At 38.7% G+C, this 21,786-nt stretch overlaps 1 protein-coding gene across 1 annotated transcript; it reads left to right on the forward strand.

Annotated features, from left to right (window-relative positions):
• The first annotated feature begins 11,322 nt into the window (after positions 1 to 11,322).
• Positions 11,323 to 19,631, forward strand: LOC134881831 (protein TUNAR-like). The gene is made up of 2 exons (XM_063909401.1): positions 11,323 to 12,086; positions 17,287 to 19,631. The coding sequence occupies exons 1-2, from the start codon at positions 12,015 to 12,017 to the stop codon at positions 17,470 to 17,472; spliced, it is 258 nt and encodes an 85-aa protein (XP_063765471.1). The 5' UTR covers positions 11,323 to 12,014; the 3' UTR covers positions 17,473 to 19,631.
• Positions 19,632 to 21,786: the final 2,155 nt, after the last annotated feature.

A 21,786-nucleotide genomic window follows, 5' to 3' on the forward strand; every position in this document is an offset into this window, starting at 1 on the left:
ATCAAGGGACGAAAAGGAAAATGGAGGTGCCATGTCTGGCCAGCTTTTAATGTTAATTGGCAGTGATTTGTGAAAAATACATGGCCTCAGTCCAGGACAAAGCTGCTTCAGACGACACTGCATTAGAGGAGCTTTGTTGTCATAAAATAACCTTTCTAAATAAAAAGGAGGGTTAATGCAGCAAGATGAATACTCACTCCTACACTGCGGTGTTCATGCAGCATACAGAATGAAAACGATAACTCCCCAAGTCAACCAAACAGGTGAGGTCAGATTATTATCAAAGCTGCTGAACCAGAAAGTTGATACGGTGTGCTGTATGTGCTCGAGGGGGGAAGACACTGACAGTTCAAGGCCTTTGAGTCTGCAAGAAAACAGGGAGCGTGTTAGAAATGCAACTGCAAGCACTAGAATTATTAACATTTAGGTATGCTTACAAGACAGTATTACATCAAAGTAAGCAAAAAAAAAAGACTGAAGTAGCGCTGTGTGGATGGACGCTCACATCCACACTTTTATTCACTCATTTACAATTCATGTAAAGTCACCACCACCAACCCCCACCCAGCTGCTTGACCCCCTCTGCCTTTCTGAGAGGAAGAGATGTGTCAGAAGAAGAAAAATAAGAAGAAAGCAACCTCTAAGCCAGTGCACATCTTCTATCTAACCTTCTCCTCGAGCTGATCATCAAACACAGTGTCTTTGACAGGTTTTGAAGAAGATGTTTTGAACTTGTCGAAGACTGGACAGTGATACAATCAACAGCGTCGTCCGAGCGAAACCATTCAAAATTATGGAAAAAGTTGTAAAGAATATTGTTTGTTATTTGTTTTGCTGTTATACGGCCTTGCAGTAAGTTGGGGGTGAATCGACGTCTTACTATTCACTACTGCTACTATCAATCCTGCATCAATTGATTTTTTTTGCCTAATCCTTGATTCCTAGCTGAGAAATTCATTATCACTGTATAAGGTTAATAATGTGATTCATTTATTTACACATCCAGCAGTTACAGAGCAATATTTTGCCTTCAAAGGAAGTCCTGTTCCTGGCCAGCAGAAAAATGTAGGCCACAACCAGTCACTGGTCTCTTCCAACTGCTGAGGATTTTTCTGGAGCCAACATGACTGCCATTTGGTACTGGGCAGGTACTTTGTCTTTCAGAGCTTTCTCATTGAAAACAGCTGTCTGCTGCTGCTGCTAGAGGAAATGCTGACAAGAGGAACGAGAGAGAAATGGAAAAGGAAACTGTAAACTGTTAAACCAAGTAGAGAACTGAATATGTTATAATTACTAAAAGACTTGTTTTCAGTTGCCCTAATCTATCCAGGCAGCGACAAACCTTCCAGTATGTTGTTCCTTAGTTAAGAGGTGCTTAAGCTAATAGATTATTAGATACATTTTCCAGAGACAATACATACTTTAGGTATTGGACAGAGTTTTGGCAGCAAACAGCGTTGTATTGAATGTGTCAGTGAGAAGGGCTCAGTTAAAATGGTGGTGCTGCTCACCTGATCGGTATTATTCAGCTGATGGCAACACAGCTGCTGAATGAGCCAAAGATTGTGAAGCATGGACTGAAACAGCTGGTGCCAATCAAGTAAGGCAAGCACAGTGTCAGTGCTCTGCCTGAACTAATGGGACGCTCTGTTTACTATCTGACATACTAAACATGGATCAGTCGCCATTGACTAATAATGTGATAAAAAGATGACTTTGTTTCAGAACATTTTCCCAAATTGTACTGATTCTTGAGCTTATTGACTAAAGCTTTACATCCTAAAAAGGTCACATGTTCAGGTCCGGCTTTATAACATATTGATGCCGGATTATATTTTCATTGTTTTAGGTGTGTTGTTTGCTTTGATATTCAGTCCATATTTCATTTGCTATTTTTGTCTGCAGCTTTGCATCAGAACCAAATCCACGCACTCTGAGTCTTGAAGGTTCAGGGTTTTGTTTAGTATACAAAACAGCTTGTGTTACCAGCCTGCGTCAATGTTCTGTAAAGCTGCTTGTACAGAGGCAACTGAGAAACTGAGTCATTCAGACAGTCTATCCCTGCGACCCTTCAAGGCATTCTGCTAGACTGATGGATGAGAATTGAAAGGCAAATCGATAGAGATCACAGCTTAAATGAAGAGTGATTTTAATTGGCTTACTGTTATTGACGTGTGCTTCCCTCAATTCACTGGACTCGTCCTGGGCCACATGAAGGCTTGCACTGTGGCTCCAGCAAGTGAATATGTGCTGATACTCAGCTGTTCGCTGAATGAAATGACGACTAATGAGGGGTGACAATAGCAATTCAGATAAATGTTTATCAGGGACTTTTAGGTATGTGCATGTTTGCCTGTGGTATGTCTATTTTCAAGGAATGTTAGGAGATTATTGATCACACCCGGGATGAAAAAGAGTCCGATTCTCCCAAATAAAAATGTGCACTCCTGAATTTTAAGTATGCCATCCATAACAGCAAAAACTTAAAAGGATGCAGACCTAGAAATATGTTGTTCCCATTAAAATTAAGTGTAATATAAATCAACGTAGAAGCTACAGATAAACATTCCTTTAACGTGAAATTGTTGGAGATGGCTTTGACAGCCAAAGTTTCTCATAGATCCCAATAAATTATCTCAATGTGCTGGTGAAATCACTTTTGCATAAAGACGTGGGAGCTTTAGGACATTCAAAAACTGAACAAAAGAGGCAGAGAAGATGTAGAGTGCAATTTTAATTTTACATTTCGTATCTGCTGTAGATGTAGTAAAACTCAATGTGTGGTTTATAGATTTGACTGCTTATGTTTATGAAACTGGATCTCAATTATTGAAGTCTGTTGGAGAAAGAAAAATATATTTACTGTTGCTCGCCTGCTTAACATATTCTTGCAAAACTGTGTGGACATTCGCTCAATCCCATATTACTCAAAATAATCTGTGTAACATTTGTCTGTTTATGTTACTTCCTGCTCAACAGACCCCGATTTTTTTTAACATTTCACACAATTTTGTCAGTGTAGTCATCTTTTCTGATATCAATGTAAAAATATAGAAGAAATCCAAAGAGAGTGTCAAGATCCCACTCTTCTGAAATCTTCAGCAAGATATGCAAATGCTGCACATGATTATGAAATAAGACCTGAAACATAGCCTCTAACTTTTGATACAAGCACAGTCAGCAGCAGGGAACGCCTGTAAGATTAACACAGAGGACCCCTCTCCTTATTGCGTTAGGGCTGCCTGAACAGGCCGTTTTAATAATGCATACTCACTCATGCATATTCTCCGCGCTGTGTCAAGCACAGTGGAATTAAACAAGTTTATCATCTAAAAAATGACATGTTCCATATCAGCCTTTTTCACTGAGCGTCCAACGAACGGCAAGCTCGCTTTTCTCCTATCATGAAGATACTGAAATAAGATGGCTATCAGCAGTCGTCGAGAATTTATAATTTCCTACCGCGGGCCAATATCTTCATAACCTAATAACTAAGGGACCGCTTTGATGCTGGGGAAGCTTTTATTGGTGGGAAACTGGTCATATGAGGCTACAAGGAATGAATAAGTGTTGGAATCAATATGCCACTGTGATAATCACGAAATATAAATGAGTATGTATCATGCATATATAACAAGTTTTATCAAATTCAATTAGGAACACATCTTGATTCGTACTGTGCTCAGGAAATGGAGATGCATTTTCAGTTACTTTGGGTAACAATTCATTGAATAAAATCACAGCATAACATCAACTGCTTTTAGAAATTTTAATAAATCCTCAAATAACTTCTTTAAATAAAAAAAAAAAGGTATAAGGTGCTGAGAATTTAAAGTCCTGACCACAGGGGTATCCAACCTTTATGAGCCACAAGCCAAAACCAGAATTGTATTTTAAAACAAAAAGTAATACAGCTATTGGTTTACTTCAATGATTTAGATACAGAATAAATTGACTGTAAGGTGATTTAGAAAAAATCAAAGATTAGGGGAACATCTGAATAATTATAAGCATAACTTTGTTTGTTTATTTCTCTGTTTGTTACATTACTTTGAATTGTTTTCAAACTATGAATCCAACACACCCTCCTCAAACCCTCTGGCAAAACAGAAATCCTGCTTTCTGAACTTGAACATTGAAAATCAGTTCTCAGCAATATGCTTCTCAACAGCAATAGACTTGAACTCAGTCCAAAGGGCCGACCAATAATCTCTCATGTCTGGAAAAGAACTGGTGTTTCTTTGTGTGTGTGTGTTTTAAAAAGAGAGAATGGTCAGAGAGAGGAAGACTTATCTTCTCACAGGATCAGTACTATTGTTAAACCTCCTAAATCACCTGCAGTGAGCGGAGCAGAACAGAGCAGCCTGATGCTGCCAGATTTCTTATTTCATTTTTAATACCTCCCGATCGGATCCATCCAGGATTGTGTTGCTGTAATCCCTTGGCTCAATATCCCCCATGTTCAATATGTTAATGTCTCCCACCAAATGGATCATTCGTCAGACAGACTTGGCAGATGGGCTTGCAACCATTTCAGAAAAGACAGATGTATCAACACCCCTTTTTAAAACCTCTGTGTGCTTGTCAACACTTGACTCACCATCGATACAACAATAAATGTGTGTATTTGTGTGTTGGAATAAGAGAGAATGCATTATAAGCAGGATCAGTGAAGTACGAAAGATAATTTTCTCCAGGCGTATGAAAGATGGTGCACAGCGGAGGATGAACATTACATTGTCACTACCCAGAAGACCCAACATAAAAGAAGCTTTTACATGTTTGAATTGCCAGAATCATTTCTCAACACATTATTCTTTCAACCAGATAACGATCTATCTCTCAGTCCCACAGTGTCCTACTTACCCTACTTATCTTAGTTGGAGAGAAAAATAATCATTTGATGTTGAGGATGCTTCTTAGCCTTGCTAATGCTGCTGTGTCCTTGATTATTATCCTTATTATTTAACAGCTTAGGGCCAATTTCCTTAAGGATGCGATTCCCTTTGCATTTATATGTGTTAGATGTTTTATTGGTTGAGGACAACATTGTGCATTTGAAAAAAGTGAAATGATAACTGTGAAGAAAGAGCTAAGAGGAGTTTAAATCGATGTTTTGCAAAAAAAAATGAAAGAGAAGCACAGGCTGTTCTTTCCATTCTGATTTAGGCCTCAGCGTCTCAATATTGAATAACCTGAAAGCTATTATGATGCTTTTGTATGCAACACATGATTTATTACTGCAACTTCTGCTGTACCATCAGAGCCTCGCAAGACAGCATGCTGTTACAGAAACTCTCCTCAGCAAACTCACACTGCTTTTGTTTCTTTTTGTCTATTAATCAACTGTTTACAATGATGAAACTGATTAATTTGCAGGCTATTTTCTACCTGCAGCTGCTAGCAATGTGAAATTGAATCATCTTGATGCACTCACCCATTCATGTCATTTATATTCAAGAAAAAACACACACCACAAGATTCAGGAGGCTTTTCATATACACAGTCTACATCAATTTGTATTGTGTCAGTAGATGTCTGCAATATTTCACACAAGCGTATATGTCATAAAAAGATTCCCACAAAGGCAGATGTTGTTTACTGTATCTATTGAACTCTGAGTGTAGACATCTCAAATGCCTGCTGGCAGACAAAGATGGCCCCCATAACTGACTTTGAAAGTTGACAGTAATATTGAACTAGCTCAACATCAAAGCTGATTGCCTCATGCCATTTTATCACAAAGCATCAGACTGATTGATGATGAGGTTTTGTTTGTGGTGCTGAATTCAGACTTTATAGTTTACGCTGAGGCAGGAATGTAAACCTGAATACATTTGAATGTATTTCCATTGGAAGAGAGCACCTATTAAGTGTATATGTGCTGACCCACAGACGTCTCGGGATGCGCTACCACGTACGCTCCGCTGTCGAATGTTCGGTGGATAAAAATTAAAGCTGCGTCGAGTGTTCCAGTCGGACGACCAGCAGCTCTCAGAAAACAGGCTTTCATGTGCTCAGGCTGACAGTCTTTTGATGCAAGTAGCAGAGTCTGAGATTAAGCTTGGAGGATATCATACTGGCCTTTAGGGAAAGAGAAGAGACACAGAAGAATCCCTATGCGAGTGTGTACCTGGTGTCTATTTACAGTATGTATGTCTTTAAAATTACTTTTAAAGATGAGATTTTACTTAAGATCTGTAGCCAATATGTTGAGTTGTATGATTTATAAACAGCTTATCTGCTGCACATTGAAGGGAATGAACAGTTGGAAGTATTGAGGCTCTCATTAGTATTCTCCACAGTATTGTTTTTCTGGCTCTTTCATTAATGTAGACAATATCTCCAGAGAGATAGAAAGTGTCTGAGAATCTGAGAAGCTTCTTTCTCATAGAGAAAAGAGACTCATGTGCTCAAGCCAGGCTCATCCGCTCTTCTTCTGATCACATCAGCTGATAGATGGATCATAATGTCCATCTTGACCTTCAAAATTGCCGACAAATATATGCAAAATATATGTTGTGGCTCTGGTGCAGCTTTAAATCACATCGCATAGTCTTTTTAGAAAGATGGTTACTGCCTTGCAATTTTATTTTGAATTTTTTGGGAGGAAGATCATGTTATCCAATCAAAAGGGTAAAACTGTTTTCGCCATTTACTGTTCCCAAAGTCAAAACTAAGTGCTTATTCAAGTGCTCACACTAACAAACAGGAGATGTGCTGGTTGTTGCCAGGTTTGACCAGCTGTAGCTAGCTAATTAAAATAGCAACAGACAGATATTTGTTGCTTAAACTATCACTATGAAGGAAATGTTGATTGCACAATTGAATAAGGGCACCATCAGCATTTTGACTGGTTCCTCATGAACATCGCTTTCACTGTGCCATTCTGATACGCTCCATGCACAATCTTCCAGGAAGATAAATTATAATATATGTTTCTATTTTTTCCTGATGGTCTAATAAGTCACTTAATTTGTCACTAGAAAAAGGCTTAAAAGAGAAGGTATACATTTTTCTTTGTGACAGTGGTGCATATACCATTTGGAAATGCAAGGGAGGCAAAAGTTGACGATGTAAGTGTTGATAAAAAGAACCATTTTTACATTACTGTTGTCATGGCTGTTCTCTTGGAAACTAAGTGCTAACAATCCTTATTAGCATGTTGAACAAGATCCAACATGTCCCGACCCCATCCGTCACAAAAACACATCATTTGAATATGTAATGAAACGCATTTACAGAGGAGGCCTAAATGAAGTCTATTCTTGGGGGCTTTTAGCTGAAAGATGAATCCTCATTTATTCTGAAATGTTACATTCCTAATCACAATATGAGCACTAATTCATCTTCCATCCGTCATTTAAAATGGAATACATAATTTTCTATCAAATTCAAAGCCATGTGTGGAAGACTGCTAAAATCTTGTAGGGGTCAAATCAGACTTCCAATGAACATATAGTATCTTATTTGATTATGAAGCTCCGTAATTAAATCATTGAATGAAAATGCTAATAAGAAGCCAAGTCTTATGTTGGCCCGCAGCAGACTTTGACCAATCAAGCCTAAAAGCATTACCACAACTATTTATAAGTGATATAGCTTTTTCCGTAGGTCAAGCTCTTTTCATTTTTTTTCATTCTATCAGATTTTAAGCCACTTGATCAGCGAAGCAGAAAGAAAATGTTAGAATCAATCTTTAATGGCTTTTGCTGTTGTTTTACATTTTCCGCCCACACACACAGCACCAATTTGGGGGATACTAGGATCTCATTACTTCAGGATCAACAGGAATGCTTTTACATTGTCTAGCTTCTGCTTATCAACCATCCATCTTTCCCAGAGAAAATGTAGGAATAAAATATCTTTGAACGTTTGAATTCTTATTTCCCCTTGCCCTGGCATCTCTATTAGTGACAGAAACAGGATTGGGAGAGCAGCCGTCTGGCTCTCTGACTGAAGGACACCCATATGCTGCTGTCATGTTCTCTGCTAATTAGGATTAATGGCAACCGTGACACTGCCTTACTCCTTATCCTCGTACAACCACTCTTAGGATCCCACTTATCCTCCAGCCATGTCTCTTTACCTCCACAAAGAAAACGGCCTGTGTGGAGATTGAAGTCTTGTGGAAATTTCTCGACGGCTTTCTTTCAAGACCAACACTTCACAAAGTGTTTGATGTTTCTTCAAGGTTTCCTGACGTGAATGGAAATGGTTTGGCGCCCTTTGCTTCATGCATTTCTTCAGAAATTAACAAAAGGTGGCTTGCTGTTGACATCTTGTGTGTTGAGTGCTGTTTTTGGTGTAAACTTTGTTTGCTTAGGGCACGACTCGCTGGCTTATCAATAATTAATGAGGTGGCGTTACTGAGCTGTGTTCTCTGAAGGACAAATTAGAAAGCACAGGTTGAACGAGCGAATGCAAACACACTAAGCAGAGCAGATGTGATGAGGAAAACCAGGCGCATTAATTGACGATTACTTCTCCGCTAATCTGAAATGTGAAGACCCTCAGATTCCATTAGCTTTACCCTTGACTATAAAACAAAACACTAATACCTGGAGTTTGTGTGGATGAGATTTTCTCTCACACCAATTTGCAGAGTGCAGAGTAAAGGCATATGTCCTTCACAAGATCCACCCCATGAAAGGTGTGCTATAGTAGCTTACCCTGTGAAATTAATTAAAGCAAACTCAAGGCTTTCAGTGTTTGTAATCTGATTCCCTCCCAGCTCTTCTGTTTCTTACTTCACATGAAATATATATCTGTAACACCCTCTGCCACTTTTACCTAGAGGTGTTTTTCGAACCAATTTATATTATAGGACTAAATCTGAGTTAACTGATTGTTTACTACTTGTGAGCAGCAGAGCAAATTCCAATTGTACAGCAATGAAAAATGATCTTATAAGTTGTTTTGAATAACATGTGAGGCCAAAGAGCAACGTGGCATTAATTTGGAGTGATGTTTGTTGCCAATAGTCAAATATTCAAAGAAACTGAAAAGTTGACTTTAATTAAATGTATTAGGTCAACAAATGTAACCTAACTGGTTAGTTCAAACCAATAATATTAAGTTGCTATATATCTTTATATTATTGCTTTCAACTAACCAAATACAGTTATGTGGAATCTGTTTACATAATACATTTAATTAAAGGCAAGTTTTGAGTTTTTTCAGTCTACATGTGAAAAATGTATGGCTATTTAGCTGCTAGCTGCTCATCCTGCTCCTAGCTAATTGAACCAAAATAATTTGCTAAAATAAGTTGCAAAAATGCTTCGGGAACAACTCACAAGAGATAATTCTCTTCAGGTTCATCATCAAATTAACACTTTCACATCATGGTCAGCTTCAATAATGAGACATAGAATAGACTATATCCTTAATCGTCTCACAGAGGGGAAATAATTACATTCTGCATTTGACCAATCCTAGTGTTAGGAGCAGTGGGCTGTCATTATCCATTATGTATGGGGAAGCAGTGCCTTGCTCAAGGACACCTCAGTAACACTTTCAGTCCCTATGGACTTCGCCAACACTGCCCACAAGGCAGAAATGCAAGTAAGTGTATGATCCAGTATATTTTGTGCTGAAATCTGTATAGAGAGAAAAGTGCGTGATAACAATTCAGATAAGTGCCTGAGCCTCTGCCGAGACTGATGCTACCTTGTCTGAATGAAAATTGAAGTAAGCCCAAGGATGATCATCACGCAGTAGAAGAACAACTGTGATTTGGTTACCACATGACTAATTCAACGGGCACCCTGATTCATTGTTATAAATGCCCATGCAGGCAGCGACAGTCAAAGTTAGTTCATCTTGAGGCAGAGAGGGAGGGAAAGCAAGCAATGAAATGATGCACACTGGTGGTATCAGTTTACAGGAAATGTTTTCTTTACATTTCCATTTTTATTGCTGTCCATTCCAGGTCATTTCATGCTCAAAGCAACATCACGCCTAAACTAGTTTGTTGCCAGCTGTTTCACATTTTAAACATTTCCATTAGCAACCCGACCCGTCCACATAATGAAATATTGTTTAACGACAAATCTATTTCCACAGTTTTATTTGATAACACAACCTCAGATTAAGATGTTTCAACAGCATTGCAAAGACAAACCTGATCACTCTGCAACTAAATATGACATCGGACTACTTTTGTTATTAAAGGTCAGCATTTATTCTGTCCTCTTTACTGGAAAGAAATATCCCTTGCAGAAAGCCAAAGGCCCAATTGTGAATTGATGAATAACTATAAATATTCAAGTAGTGAAACTGCCTTTTTCTTCAAATGAGGAATGGATGGAAAGGCCGGAGTGAGTAATTTCTTCCTAAATACAGAGCAATAAGTCTCTCGGCTCGCAGTTCAAACACTGAAAGCTTATGTCCTTCCCTCTTGCAGGGGTGAAGTGAATCTGAGGGAGACGACTGGGATGGGATGGTTGAATCCGAGAGGAATCACCTTGGTGTTGGTTTGAACAGTAAATAAAAAGGTTCACACTGTTTATTCAAAAAGCATATTCGTGCCGCCCAACACCTGGCTTGTCTGCTTCTATGTGATATATTTTCTACAGCAACCCAGATTAATATTAAAAACTGAATGCAACAACACAGCTTACACGCTACAGTAGCTTCTCCAAAGCTCTCCAAAACTGCAAAGAACAACACCATCAAGATAACGGCCAATAGGGTGGATTTGCAGGCTCACATTTTACAAAACTGAGAGAGTAAATAATTAGTTTTACTGTTCGCTTCTGTTTGTTTGCCCTCAGACGCAAATCCATTAATGATGGCGATTCTAATTAAATTAATGTGCTGCATGATTTTTCTATTTTATTTTGAAATTAATTTAATTCCAAAGTCTGTTCAGGTTTATACACACACACACACACACACACACACACACACACACACACACACACACACACACACACACACACACACACACACACACACACACACACACACACACACACACTATATAGATATATAAAAACACACATATCTTCACAGAAACACACCAGTGGAGACCCTCACCGCTCATCTGGGCCTCTGTCAGAGACGCCTCCTGTCATCAGGCTCTGTGTGACTCCCCTGAGTCGGTTGCCAGGCAACCGTGGCTGCTTTAACATGCGCGGGAGAAAGGGAGTAGGGGATACCTCTTGCCTGTGGAGCAAAAGCAACCACGACAGCGTCAGTGTGAGGCGACGGGTTCCTTCACAGCACCCCCCTCTCTTTCTCTCTCTCTCTCTCTCTGCCTCTCTTCCTCTTTTATAGCCGTCCAGCGTTGACTCTCTGCTCAGTTAGTTGGAGATACACGCTCAGCCTCTGGAGCGCAGGAAAAGGTATGTTAGGTTACACATCATGTAGAGCAAGCAGGGGCTTCCACCACTTCAGCAGGGGTGCCTTTTTTCTTCCTTTCGTTAAATATTGAAGAGATCAGCTAAACATGTTTTACATTGCTGAGCAGTACAAAAGTTTGGCAAAGGAGATAAGCCTTTAATAAGGCTTCTTAGGGGAGTCTTGGCAGGAGGGACAAGACCGAAATCTCCTTTTTTTTCAAAGCTTTGCAGAATAAAGACAAAGGAGGATGGAATTGTTCACATGAAACAGCTTTGTTACCCTCCCACCCGCATCTGTCCGTCAACTGACTCAATTCTTCAACTTGACATCATCCTTCCTCACAGACAAGCAGAAGAGGAGAGGAAGAGAGAAGCAGAGGTGGGAAAGCAAACAGAACAGACAAGAGAAAGAGGAGGAAGAGCAGGGAGGAGGTGGGCAGCACAGTTTCCCTCTCACAAAGCTGAGGAGGAGAAAGTGATGGCAGCTAGAACTTGGCCACTAGTGAGATGAAATTTGAAGAGGAGACACTGGACCGCTGCAGGGTACGACATCCATCGAGAGCCCTGAGATTGGACTGCCTTGAAGACGAGCCTGCCCTCTCGGGATCCTGTGCCCCTCCACAGCCCGAGGATGAGAGGGGTCGACTTTCACCTTAGTTGCCAGGGATGTCAGTGCACTATGGAAAGGCGTCCCCCTCCAGCATGTCCAATGCTATGTTATTCCTGATGCTTTGCAAGGTAGGTCTTTAAACTCTCACCACACATCCAGAGCTTTTTTGGAAATCTCATTTTCATGTGCAGCTGTAAACTGTCAACAAATAATTAATGAATGTTTTACCATTTTTGTCATGACTGTGTGTAGCTATGAATTTATTATGCTTCATGATATATTTTTTATCATTGTGGGATATTTCTAGGCTCAGTTGTCTTTGTATGAATCATTGATTAAAGCAGCAGAGACTCCCTAAATGTTGCTTTACAATTAAACCATTTTTTTTTTCCTGTGCTGCTTTGACTGGTAATATAAACTGTGACCAGGAAACACATGGTCCTTTGGGAGTTGTTTGTGATTCATGTTGTTAACACGTTTACATGCTTCTCGTCCTTTTAACATTCCTATTCCATCTATTAAAGCTGTGCATGTCTGAACTTTTCTGTGGGCTTTTTGGATAAATACAAAAGATCGTCTCCTCAAATGCTATACTTGTCCACTCCAAAATAAAGTAGATATATGTCACCTTCCTCTCACTCACAGATCAATAAGTACATGTTATGGAAAATGGGTCACACTCACTATTAGCAGTATCTCATCTGATTTCATGAGCTTTTCTTTTTTTCCTCTTCCCGCAAATACACATATCTTTATAAGATTCTCCCGAATGTGTGTCTGTGTCAGCATGTGGTGGGCGTCAACGTGTGTGTATTTTGCATAAACACTTGGGAGGGAGCTGTGTGGTTTAATTCCATTTTATAACAATGCCAAAAGCTAACTCTGCCTGTCAGAGTCTGTTAGCATCTGGAGTCATTTGACATGCTCAGGATTATTCAAGTGGCAAAAAGTTTCACTCTCCACTGATCTGATCTGAGGATGTGAGTCTTTATTAGGGGTAGCAGGAGTGTCTGGATTTGTTGTCCCAGGTACATTATGGCATCGCCCGCTTCACCCTCTCACTCTTGACTCCGTCAACTTTTTTAAAATTCAAATATGCTTCTGGCTGTTGCTGTAAAAGTGAAGAGCCAGGTGTGAGCCCTCCTTGTGAGAGAAAAACTCTGATGGCATCATATTGAAATCGAAATGTATGACATTTGAATCATGAATGGCCCTGATGGCCATGAGCTGATCAGATTACCCTGAGGGGGGATAAGTCAAGACGTAGAAGTGTTGGGATCATTGTAAATGAGCTCTTGAGTGACAACAGGAATCAATAATGAGATAACTAAATCCTGCCTTAGAATAGCACACCGTCAAATGACTAATCAATAAGAGGTGGAGAAGTGGAGACAGTGTACTGTATCTTGTCTGGATATGCCACGCCAGGGGAGTATATTTCAGTGGCTTTCCTTTCCAGCTTGTCCTGAGTGTAAAACAGACACAGGGAGTCATTATGGGCATGATTATGACACATTGCAGGATTCCAGTACTGGCTGCAACTTGACACTGAACGCTCTTAGTTGAACACTGGAGATGATGAAGGCGCCCAGTTGGTTTTCCCTGTGGTGTACAGCTGTGGAAATCTGTTTTCTCAGCACCAGGTTTTTGGCAGAGCCTGGACCCTCATTCACTAATATCGTTACCCCTCTTGGTGGAAGAAGTATTCAGATCCTTTAAGTCAAAGTGTACATGTATGATACCCTACTTCATTACAAGTAAAATTCCTTGATTGAAAATCTTACTAGTTTTAAATGTAGTTAAAGTACCATAGTAAAAGCAGGCTTCCCCCTGTGACAGATATTTTATTAAATATGAATTTAGATCATTAATAAGGATGTCTCCATTGGTAAACAGCATTTTACAGCAGGTCAACGTGAAGCTAGATTTAATATAATGCTTTTTATACAATTTAGTCCTTAGTTGCAAACCTATCTTTAGATAAATCCGGGTAGTGAGAAGAGTCTCTGAAGCACAACGAAGGACAACAACAACTAGGCAATTTTTTGTAGTAGGTCCAAAGCAAAGAGACCTTTGTGAGGGTATATTTATTGTTTTATGCAAAATCTCCACTTGAAAAGCAACTTCTAAATATAAAGCAGCTGTCAGGTATTTGTCGTGTATGTAAAAGGACTACATTTGCCTTTAAATGTAAATGTACTAGTAAAATTAATACCAATTGGAAACACTCAAACACTCAAATAAAGTACAAGTACCTCATCTGAGTACTCTGTTACTCCCCCTGCTATTCCTCTTTGACCTCCCCCATCTCCCTCAGCATCCTCAGGCACATTTTCCCCCCTTGTTATATTTTATTTTTGCTGAGCGCTTGTTTATATCAGCAGCAAGCAGGCGTCTTCATGCATGAGGGCACATCCAGAGCGCCACACAAAGATCTCCATTCATGTCGAGGGAAGCCCTGTTTACAGTGCTCCCCAGGAGAGGCAATCAAAGCCCATTGTTACAGATCAGAGGAGGAGGGTGCACTTTAACACAGGAGCAGAACCTGATGCGGTTTTTATGTGCGTCAAGAGCACAATACATGTCGGTGATTTGACACTGACATCATTCATCGTCATCATGTAGGATGTTAGCTTTACAGTGAGGAGAATCAGTGTCATGCTCCTAACCTATATAACTGGCCTGAACAAAAAGGCATTTGACCTTTACAGTATGAAAGGCATTTTAAATAAGGTTTAAGGTCAAACACAAAAGCGTGATTGTGGTCTTTCGATTACAAACTTTTCGATTACGAATTTTCTATGATTCCTAACTAAGTGGGACTTAGGAACTATATCACTTGCGAAATGTTACATTTATTATGTCGTTGAAATCACCTCAGTTAGTTTTAGTTCCTTTTTCTCCCAAGAGCATTTTCTCTCTGCCAAACTGTCCAAGAACACCAGCATTACTCAAAGAAAAAGGGGAATGAAATCTCACTGGTGACATGAAAACACTTCACTTTGGAGCTCCTTCAGAAGGTTACATACATTTCAATTATTACGAAGGACAGGCTGCAAATGAGGCTTTATGATGTAGGTTCTGCAAAGGTTAATTACAGTAAACAACTGTCTGAAGTAAGATTAGTTGCCAGGAAAACATACATATCTAGGAAGGTCATTTTATTTACTGGAATTTGAGACAACATTTTTTTTTCTGATGAATGTCAGTTCAGTTCATCTTATTTTGTGTACAAAGGTATTACATCTTTTTGTAAACTTTGGAAGAAAAAAGCAATGCGTCTTGGTTCCACACATATTACTGAGGGGAACAGTTCCCAGTTAAAAGGTTTATTTTTAGTCTGAATTAGCTTACATGCCTTACTGTTGCTAACCGCTGAACAAAAACCATTGACCCGCAAAAGGAGCGCTTTACTCCTGAGAGGTGTTTGGATGCCAAGCTGCTGCGCCCGCAGGCTGAAAAAACACAGCTAGCTTCTAATACTCCACCGCGGGCTTGATCAATCAATACACACACACACACACACACACACACACACACACACACACACACACACACACACACACACACACACACACACACACACACACACACACACACACACACACACACACACACACACACACACACACCGGTGTGCTGGCTCACTCAGAACTTGTATCGGATCACAGCTGAAGAAGTAACACAGCTGAAAAGTCAGTGTCTGGTAGAGCAAGAGTTTCCGCTGTCTTTTCTCACTCACTGGGACTCAAGGAGCTGCCAAGGCTGTTCCTCTGATGTGTAAAATGTCAATCAACGGGATTCTCAAGTACACAGTTTTCTTAGTTGCAAACATTCATTCTGGTAAAAGAGGACATTTATTCAATTGCTTGAAAACAAGTGTTACCACAAAGAGAAAAGCAGAAATGAACCAAAGTAAAAATCAAGAGTATATGGGTTACATCATACTATCTAACATGGTCATACTACCTGTATGACCATGTTATTATTTGTTATTTGAAGTTAAACAGCACCTCACTGGACATTTTAAATAAATGTCAAAGTGGTTATAACCATTTCTAAAATGCTGTTTTTTATTCATGATTGTAAAAGGCAAAGTAATTGGAGAAATGATACTGCCCGTCTGACTTCTTCAACGACAAGTTTCCCAAACTTGAATTAACAGAAAGCTATCATAACCCAGACGTATAGCAAAATAGATCAACCAGTTATGATTAATGCAAGCCATGACTCTAAAATAGCCAAACTTCATGCCTTATCAATTAACCTCACTTCCCTCTGGAGTGTGCTGCATGAAAACCAGATTAAAGCTGGCATAATGCACACATTCATTATGAAGGCTATGGTGAGAAACTATGAATGCATTTTAAACGGGTTATATAAAGCGTTGCATCTCTTTAACCCTGTGACCGCAAATTGATTTAAATTATCCAGCAGTCTGATTCTTCATTTCACTTTAATGAAACAATTCAAGCTGTTCAACACCAGATTGTAAATCTCGTGTGTTCCCTGACTTCCTTTTTATCACATTCAAATTCAGGGGATGATTATATTTTATTGAAGGAATGGAGAATGTCTTTTACTTCTGATGGAAAATCTTTTCCACATCCTTAAATAAAGCATAGCTTTACAGAGGCTTATATGCAACGTTGTGCAAATTGCAGAGAGCAGCAATACAGTGTACACAGCTCACAATTACAATCTGTGTGTGTGTGTGTGTGTGTGTGTGTGTGTGTGTGTGTGTGTGTGTGTGTGTGTGTGTGTGTGTGTGTGTGTGTGTGTGTGTGTGTGTGTGTGTCAATACTCTGTTTGCAGGTAGGACATTAATATGGATGTTTTCAATACATTTTCACAAGTAGCAGAACTTTTACAACACATTAACTTCCTTTATTTCAAGCAGAAACTAAAAAGGCTTTGTCAGAACTGAGCAAATTCTGTTCATCTGTTCCACGCACTAGAATAGCTTTCTACATATTCTCTTGGATTACATGATGAAGTAGTTTTTAAAACAGATGTGGTTTTGAGATAATAATGCATTTGAGACACTATAAAAATACACAAAGGCGGCTTTCAATCTATTCTATTTAATGTCACAGTATTTTTTTAGAACATACATTTATATGGTGATCAAAGCTGAAAAAATACCATTTTGTTAATTACCTTTTAATTATTTAACTGTGTTCCCAGCCATGTCACCAATACTTTTTTGTTGCCATTATCGCCATCCAACATACACTGTGCGGGCAATCTTAAAGGGACAAATGAGCCAGTTGCAGTAACTAACACACTGATTGTTTCTCCCTTTCCTTTCTTATCTGCTAACTCCAGATTGGTCCAAGAAGAAAACTGCTGACTTTTCCAGGGAAAATGGTAAACACTCTTCACAGAGATGAGGAAAAGGGAATCCAAGACAAGGAAAGTAAGGAGGAAAGCATTTTGGCCATGTTGGGCATCATTGGGACCATACTCAACTTGGTAGTGATCATCTTTGTCTACATCTACACCACCTTGTAGGTCTCAAACTCTTGTTTATTTCATCAACAAGCAAATCAGAGCTCATCTGCGCCATTGCAGTATGTTGACTGATATGGAGATGAAGATGGGGGGAGCAAGGAAGAGGCCAAACTTCCCCAGTGGTGAACTGGATCTAAGACTATGTGATCGCCATATGGCATCCATCCTGCATCACTTCAAACAACTAAGACTATGGGAAACTGGTTCATTCCTCCCTTCTTTTTATGTAGAATTAAACAGAATACCTATTTGACTTGTACATAAATGCATGGTGGTAAGAGACGCTCACAAGATGCAGCTCTTCCCAACACATGGACACGAGAGACTGCAGAAAGAGCATGGAAACCTTTTAGTAAATATGCATCAAAGATCAAGATGTGAGAAGGTAAACACAGGTATCTGCATTAATATTTATTCATCTTTTTAAAGATCTGTTTTTAATACATTAGAGTTACTTCAGAAAATTGTTATGCAGCTTGATTGAATGGTGTTTTTTTTACTCTTTTTCTCACTGTATGTTGAAATGAATTAGGCATGGCTTTTTATTTCACTGAAGATTTGGTCAACTGCAAATGGGTTACATTCGAATGATACTTGTTTGTCTTAGAGGCATTTTATTTGTGTTGTCTTTAAACAGCATTAGGTCTGTTTAAAGTGCTGAAATGGGTGCACTTGACATTGAGCTTGACATTAAATAGTGAGAGATCAGACAGATTGGTGGGCAGAAGTGGCTGGAATATCATTTATTATTCAAGTTTTCATGCATCACTTCAAAGTCATACACACTGAGATATGATGCCATCCATTTGTGAGGATAGGATTTTAACATTTATCAAAGTTTCCGCTCTAGAGGCTAGGGAGCATCTTCTCAGACCACCTATTACATACATAAATGTACAAATAATTTAAGGTGGTCTGATTTTTCAGCCATGATATTAGTTGATGCAACACTGATTTCAAACTTAGACTTGTGCATAATGACTGTATGCCTTACAACATGAGGAAATAGCTATTTCCATGATGTATTAAATGATCAGGTTATTACTACTTTATGAACGTTTTCACTTATTGTATATATGTATATTTGAATGTCATTCCTTTTACTGCTGAAAGGTCATTCATTGGGTTATGGTTAAAGTACCCTGCTTACAGTATATCTTAAACAACATGCTAAATATTTTTTCAAGTCATGGATTTCTGACTTTTGGAAATGTGTTATATGACTAATTTCCGGAATTGGGCCAATGTTTTAATGTTTTTTATTTTGTGTAGTGTACGATAGGTGTGTGTTTTACCACACTTGACAATACTGTGAATGTGTGAAGAATTTCTAGAGTGACTTTTGGTATTTTCCTCTTTGATTGGCTGAACTGACACTGTGTCACAAGCTAAATCTGACTGGAAATAAGACAATTCTTTTATACTGAACGGTAAAAGTTAAGCAGACAGTGTGACAAATATAATTTGTGCACTCGCAGTTTTATCAGAATTTGGTCCAGTATGTTTGACTTTGTACACATTAAATCAGGTCACGTCATGTGACAGTTCAAATTGATTTCCCCCCGAATTGTTCAGTCTTAATTCTAAGCAAATTCAACTCCGCGGGGGAATCAGACTTTAGAAGTTAAGCTCTGAGAGATGAGAAAGGCCTATAAATAATTATGTACAGTTTGTTCAGAATGTAAGGCTATATAAAAAACACGTCTTTATGTATAAAATATTAAATTTGTGTTTGTCAGTCGACAACCTCATGATTTCAGAAAGTGCCTATGATCAAAGTGTCTCAACTTTATCAGTCAGAGGGTGGAGGAAATGCAAATACAAAACAGAAAGAGATATTCATTAAGTCAACCTTTAACAGTGGGAAAACATTATCCTGATCTGCTCTGTATTTACAATGGGACTAGTTTGTTATGGCTCGGTGAATAAAGTGGTGAGTTGCTCCTACATCTTAAACAGAAAAGGGAAAATGAAAGCTTGGTAAGCACATGAACAGGTCTGACGAATGTATTCATAATGTAAATGTTGATTATTCCTGTTATCCTTATTGTTTACTAATCTTTCCTAAAAGCTATGTAAACTGAACTTCTTCTTATGTTTTATTTCTGCGTATGTTTATTCTATTTCAACTTATTAAATAATCTCTTGTGGGTGACAAATGGAAGTTTTTCAGGCTGTGGTTTGGTTAACATACATTAAATTAATACATCTTGAAACTGATAACTGGGATGTTTTGTCTTGTTTTATAAGGAGGGAGATCAATGGTAATATGTTAAACATTATTTAACAGAACTCCATCATCGTTGCACATCTGCTACATTCATTAACTGAATTTTGAAGGATACTTTCAGCATTATGAATTCTGAGATAAAAGTGTTTAGCACAAGCAGCAGCACTTAGCAAAACGAAAAGCTATATTCTCCTGCATCTGACAGCTGTGTGAGATTACAACAGAGCCTTAAAGAAGAAAAGTCTTTAAGAGTCTACAGCGTTACATCCTGTGAGACAGATGTCTCTGTCTCACTGCAAATCGAACTGAAAGATGGAGAAAGGCAAACGGAGCACAAAGCTAGCAGGACAAAGACACAGAAACCAAATCGCCCTCAACAAATATATTTTTATTCCATTTCCTCGTGGTTTTAGGTCATATATGTGTCAGGATAATTTCCCACTCCATTAAGAGTGCTATGTGATCAGTAACATGCTAGAATAATCCTGTTTGAGGCGAAAAACAAGTCTGAAAACAGCTTGTATTTTTCTTTAAATATAATAGATTAGGCAACAAACCAAGAAGAAAAAAATACATTGTTCGTGCAACCACAGCTGCTTAAATTCACACATGCCCAGAAGCCTGCTTCAAGCTATTGTTTCACCTGAATCCAGCCAGTACAGCCATGAAAAATCCTTCCCTCTTTTGAGGCTGAAAGATGCGGGGTGAACAATGTGCAGGAGATTGTGATGCATCGCAGATGGATGATTCAAGCGAGCAGATTGTCCGTGCAGACGTTCCATCTCTATCTAGCTGAGCTGACATCGTTTTGATGGTTTCACAGAAAAGCTGTGCGGGCGATTAATCCATCTACAGCACAAGCCACACCAAATCAACAAGACATACTCATGGCTGGCAACGTCAGGCTGCTTCTGTTGTGATTCAAATGCTATTCAACCTGTGGCACCAGCAACACATTAAAATGTAATGCATTTCCAGCGGGATTCAAATTCACTGGCCTTTTTTTTGTGCAATAATCTTATCAACAAAATACAGATTATTTCATAACAAACACCAACCTTCAAGCATGATCACACCCAATGTCAACATGATTCAACTGGACTGGGAAAAGGGTCAAATGTATAATCTGTTTTTGGCAGTAATTGGCAGTAATTTGCTGTAATGCAATCAGAATGTGTGTTCAGATTAAAAATCTAAAGGAATATTTGATAGCATTTGTTTTTAAACACTGCAGAAATGTAATGCTTACAAAAATGGATTAAATGATGGAAAAAGGTAATGTGTTTTTCGGAATGGCGCTTCACACCATATAAGCTAAATTTAGTATTGATCCAGAATATAAACCTTTACAGTGTTAGAGCAAAGGATCAATACAGAAACAAGAAATCTATTTAGGAGACCAACAATTAAGTAGTACAGTCATTTCCTTAAATGCACTGAAAAAGTAACACTCACTGCTTTTCATTTGACTTTTATATTTAAGTTTCTATTTTCTCCAATAAAAAAGGAGTTCACCAGGGCTCTGTTCTCAGACCTATCCTATTTACCGTTTAGATGCAGAATATTACCTTTTCACCCTAGATTATAGGTTCTATCTTTATGCAGATGAAACAGCCCTCTATTTTTGCTCTAACTATAAATAAAAAAGAGGTCCATAACTGAGTAACTGGAAAAGTGTTTTTTTCAAATGCAAGAAAGACTACACAAGAATAAAATGGTTCCCTCTTTTAAGAAGTTAAGATGCTTCCATTATTTAGGAGAAAGATGATTGTTGATAATTGTCACTCAGCTTTAAGATTCATTTCAGGAGATAGTTATACACGTTTGCCTACTGTCCAAAAAGACCTGCTTGCCTGTTCTCGAAGGGCTCTAGTGTGTTCTTATTTATTATATTATTATTTTATTGCAAATATATTTTACAACAACTCAGTCTTTTTTCTCTCTACCCGGCTTTACTGAATGTTTATAGCCATTGTACACACTCACAAACTCGTAGAGAGTTAGTAACAATTGCTTGTTGTAACTGTATGTGTCCAACATACTTGGAAAATGCTTCAACAAAACGTTGAAATGACCTCTGTTCA

Source organism: Eleginops maclovinus, chromosome 19, assembly GCF_036324505.1.
Source record: "Eleginops maclovinus isolate JMC-PN-2008 ecotype Puerto Natales chromosome 19, JC_Emac_rtc_rv5, whole genome shotgun sequence".
Lineage (NCBI taxonomy): Eukaryota > Metazoa > Chordata > Actinopteri > Perciformes > Eleginopidae > Eleginops > Eleginops maclovinus.